Source organism: Penaeus japonicus, unplaced genomic scaffold (genome assembly GCF_977035675.1).
Source record: "Penaeus japonicus unplaced genomic scaffold, GWHDUDI00000001_assembly GWHDUDI00000031, whole genome shotgun sequence".
NCBI classification, from domain to species: domain Eukaryota; kingdom Metazoa; phylum Arthropoda; class Malacostraca; order Decapoda; family Penaeidae; genus Penaeus; species Penaeus japonicus.
Genome location: NW_028234433.1, coordinates 20,145,979 through 20,150,978, shown reverse-complemented (window position 1 = coordinate 20,150,978; position 5,000 = coordinate 20,145,979). Strand labels below are relative to the sequence as shown.

The window sequence follows — 5,000 nt, the reverse complement described above, 5'->3', positions numbered from 1 at the left end:
CTGGAACCCAAAGCTGCAACTAATATCATGATTATTTCATTTACATATATCATGCAAATCTGTACCATTCAGCATTTCATTTTTTTCTGATTGTTAGATATGTGCGTTTGATGAATAATGTGTATTTCCGTAAGCATATAAACTAATGTCATCATTTTAGTGAATTATAAGGTACCTAACACTACTATTCTCAGAATTATAATCATCAAAACTTTCATCATGAATTCAATACGACTTAAGTTTCATGTATACGACAATCAGGAACATTCTAAAGTTCAGGAAAAAAACTAACTCGTCCTTTTCACCACAGCAACTTACCTTGCGGACAAACTCATGGAAAGAATAAGTCCTAGGATTCTCCCATATCCTCCCTTCCAGAACCAACACGGATATCCTTTCGTCTTTATTTCAGTGTCTAACTCTCCTTTTACCCCCCGATTGTCTGTACTTCATTACCCGTGACTCCCCTTCGATGGGTTTGGTAGGTAGGTTTAGGTAGGTAGGTTAGGTGTGGGTAGGTTAGGTTAGATTTATGTAGGTTGGTTAGGTTAGGAAAGTATTTAGTGGTAGGTTGGTGTTTGGGTTAGGGGGGTAGGTGGGTTTGGGTTAGGTTAGTTTAGGGGTTAGTTTGGGTTGGGTTTAGGTTGGTAGTAGGTTTAGTTGGTAGGAGATGGGTTTAGTGTAATAGGTTGGGTAGGTTTGTAGGTATAGGGGGGTTTAGGATGGTATAGGTTGTAGGTTTTTAGGTGGGTTGGTTTAGGGATAGGTGGGTTTAGGTTGGTTGGTGGTTTAGGTTAGGGGTAGTGTAGGTTAGGTAGGTAGAGGAGGTATTTAGGTAAGGTGTAGTAGGTTAGGTAGTTGGGTTAGGTTGATGGTTTAGGTGAAAGGTTGGGTTTGGGGTGGGTAGGTTTAGGTAGGTAGGTTAGGTTGGTGGTTTAGTGGGTTTAGGTTGTAGGTGGTAGGAGTTAGGTAGGTTAGGTGGTTGGAAAATTTGGGTTTAGGTAAGGTAGGTAGGTTTAGGTTGGTGGGTGTAGTAGGGGTTAGGTTAGGTGGTGGGTTTAGGGTGGTAGGTAGGTTAGGTAGTGGGTTTGGGATAGGTGGGATAGTTAGTGGTTAGGAGTAGGTTGAGGTTAGGTGGTGGGTTTGGGTTTAGTAGGTTTAGGTAATTTAGGTTAGTGGTAGGTTGGTGGGTAGGTAGGTTAGTTGGTTGGGATAGGAAAGGGTTTTAGGTTGGGTAGTAGGTAGTGGTATTAGGGTAAAAGGTAGGTAGGTTGTAGGTAGGTAGGTAGGTTAGGTGGGTTTAGGAAGTAGGTTGGGTTTGGGTTTAGGTTTAGGTTGGTGGGATAGGTAGGTAGTTAGGTTAGGTAGGTTTTGGTAGTAGGTTGGTTGGGTGTAGGTTAGGTTGGGTTTGGGTTAGTGGGTAGGATGGGTAGTGTTAGGTTGGTTTAGTGGTAGGTTAGGTAAGTGGGTTGGTTTTGGGAGTGGTTGTGGTAGGTAGGTAGGTAGGTAGGTTTGGTAGGTTAGGTTAGGTAGGTTGTTAGGTGGGTTTGGGTTTGTGGTTTAGGTTAGGTAGGTAGGTTAGGTATAGGTTATAGGTTAGTAGGTAGGTAGGTTGAGGTTAGTTAGGTTAGTGGTTTAGGTAGGTTAGGTGGGTAGTGGTAGTGGTTAGGTTAGGATTTAGGTTAGGTGGTAGGTATGGTTTGGGTTTGGGTTTGTGGTTAGGTAGGTAGGTTGGGTTTTAGGTGGGTAGGTAAGTGGGTTTAGGTTAGTGGAATAGGGTAGGTTTTGGGTTTAGGTAGGTAGGTAGGTAGGTTAGGTTTAGGTTGGGTTTAGGTGGGTTGGGTGGGTTTAGGTAGGTTGGTATTTGGGTGGTAGGTGTAGGTGTTAGGTTAAGTTAGGTTTAGGTGGGTTTAGGTAGGTGGGTGGTTTTAGGTAGGTTAGTGGTATAGGGGGTGGGTAGGTTTGGTTTTGGTGGGTTTGGGTTTTGGTGGTAGGATGGGTTGGTTTAGGTTAGTGGTAGTAGGATAGGTAGGCAGGTAGGTAGGTGGGTAGGTAGGTAGGTAGGTAGGTAAGTAGGTAGATAGGTAGGTAGGTAGGTAAGTGGGTAGATAGGTAGGTAGGTTGGTAGGTAGGTAGGTAGGTAGGTAGGTAGGTAGGTAGGTAGGTAGGTAGGTAGGTAGGTAGGTAGGTAGGTAGATAGGAAGGAAGGGGGGTAGATTAGTAGGTAGATAGGTAGGTAGGTAGGTAAATAGGTAGGTAGATAGGGAGGTAGGTAGGTGCAATGATAGATAGAGAAATATATAAGCAGATAGATAGATAGACAGATAAAACAGATAAATAAATAAAAATAAACAAATAACTTATAAATCAAAAGAAGATATGTTTATTTATTCGTCTACATATGCCCGTAAATGCAAGTACACGGGCACAGTTTTACAGCAAAAGCGTGGCACTCACCGCCTGCACGTCCACGTTGCCTCCGCGGAGAATAGAGATGCCCAACTTGAGGGTATTCATGACCATGTCACTGGGCTGACCTCTGGCGGCCGAGATGTGAAGCAACACCATCTCGCTGACGCCTCTGTTGGAAAGTCTCGCCTGGTGGAAGAGCAGCTTCTGTTTCTCCAATTCTTGTTCCTGCGGGGGAAGATGGGGGTGTCAGAAGAGGGGTAGTGGAGTCTGTCAGTTTCATCGTTTTTGTATGGAAGGAATCGAGAATGGAGGGCGTGGATGAAGGTAGCATTGATGATGTTTCAATGATTGCAGAGAGGGAATTGAAACATTATAGATGGCGTTTCATTGATGGTGGAGAGTGGTGAAAATACTACAGATGACCGACTACAGATGATGCTTCATTGATTGTGTAGAGTGTGTTAAAAAAATTCTATTGACGTTTCATTGATTGTGGGAGTGAATGAAAGTACTACTGATGACGTTGCATTGATTGCGGAGTGGGTGAAAATACTACACGTATGCAGTGATCAGTCAGTGTGTCAGGGAGAGAAGGGGGGTGATCGCAAGACGATTAATATGAAAAAGGGACATGTATAGTAATAAGTGTGATAAGAAGAACGGAATATGTGATGAACACGCATAAAATTAGAGAAAAGGGAGAGGAAAGACGTCATAAACCGCCATCAAAAGCAAAGGCTTCTCCCCCACTTACCATGAGGTCCTCCATGGTGCGGGACCGTCCTCGTCGCGGGGGAGCATGTGAGTAGAGAAGAGAGGTCAGGTCAATGCGGGGGCAAGACAAGTCAAGAGGGAAAACTGGTCGTCTATCATGCAGATACAATAAAGTTGGTTCAGTTAAGGGAACAAACACACCAAGAGACGCCTACACATCGTTAGTGATTGTTAAATATCCGATTACTGTTAATACGACGTTAGTTCTACAGGATGAATAAGTAAGGATAGTATCATTTGCTAGTTGGGAAAAATATATTTGTCTGTGCATAGGCAGGTATACGTGTGGGTGTTGGGTGTGTTTTCGCGTATGGGTGGGTGTACGTGTGGGTGTATGGTCCGTTTTACGTATATGCAGATGTTTGTATACTTGTGCACGTTCGTGTGAATGTGAGTAATACACTAGTTCCCAAAATTATATAAAAATCGACGTGGCATACAATTTAAAACAGTGGACGATGCTATTTGACTATTTATTGCCACATCAAGCATAAAGTGTCAAATAATATCGTCCCGGTTGCAAAACGAACAATATATTTCTTTAAAGATATTCTCTGGGAGATAGCGTACATCACCAACATTGAAGCATAACCAAAAACCAACCAACAAGGGTAGCCAAACTACTCAAGAACATGACGTACATTAAGAGCAGCTGCGGGGTCCTCATTGCCTCCTTCTTCTTCCTCTCCTCCTCCTCCTTCTTCGTCTCCTTCCTCCTCCTCTTCACCGCATGACTTAGCTGTGGGAGAGGTGAACAAACGGTAATAATCATATATGTTTCTCCTATGACTTCGCTTTAAATACTAAGAGGGAGTAGAGGGGGTTATGTTTACGTGTTTCATGAACCCCGATCGTGCCGGTGAAGGATCCTCTGCTTTTACTCCGTCTTCGCTCATCTGTACAGCATTCTCAGACAAGAGCAACTCTCAAATCTCCTTCATCTAACTCTCCAATTACACGTACACACACACACATACACACACACACACACATACACACACACACACACATACACACACACACACACACATACACATACACATACACACACACATACACACACACACACACATACACATACACATACACACACATAAACACACATACCAACACACATACAAACACACACACGCAAAATGATACCGACATTGGACTCTTTTATTTGTCTCGCTCAGTTCCATTCCCTTCTCTTTTCCATCAATTTCCCATAAAAAAAATTCGATGCTGACGTAATACATGTAAATCAGACTCCATGTTCGGTCGCCCAATCACACACAGAGTCAAGGTACTGCTACTGGAATCGTCTTTCCTTATTCTTATCTCATTCCTCTCTCTCTCCTATGCCTTCCTTCCTTCCATCCTTTCTCCTTCCTTCCATTCATCCCTCACCTGTTCCCCTCATTTCTACCCCTTCCCTCACAAACATCCCATCCCATTCTATTCAACTCCACACCATACCATCCTCCGGAATCCCCTCTTCTGTCATTTTCATTCATATCTATCACCCCTCCCCCCACCCCTCTCCCACTCCATTCTCCCCCCTCCATACCCACCTCTCATTTTCATTCATATCTATCACCCCCCCCCCCCTCCCCTCCATTCCCTCACTCCATCCTACCCCACGTCCTACCAGCCCTCCATTCCCCCACACCCTCCTCCATCCCCACACAAACTCACCCATGATATCGGCGTAATTCATGTACAGCGGGTCCTCGGCCAGGACTCCGGTGTGCTCGGTCGTCGCTTTCCTGCTGAAGGTCGTGACGAGTTGCGTCAGCTGATCGGGCTTGCCGTCGTCCTCCTCTGCTTCCTTC

The 5,000-nt window shown here is 44.4% G+C and overlaps 1 protein-coding gene across 1 annotated transcript in view; it reads right to left on the bottom strand.

Annotated features, from left to right (window-relative positions):
• Positions 1-5,000, bottom strand: part of RyR (Ryanodine receptor) — a 177,923-nt gene that overhangs the window by 23,252 nt on the left and 149,671 nt on the right. The window contains exons 67-69 of the mRNA XM_086555430.1: positions 4,864-5,000; positions 3,828-3,925; positions 2,458-2,637 (exon numbers count right to left, since the gene is read on the bottom strand). The exon at positions 4,864-5,000 is cut by the window's right edge and continues 29 nt beyond it. Coding sequence (XP_086411556.1) covers positions 2,458-2,637; positions 3,828-3,925; positions 4,864-5,000 — 415 coding nt within the window. The remainder of the gene's footprint in view (positions 1-2,457; positions 2,638-3,827; positions 3,926-4,863) is intronic.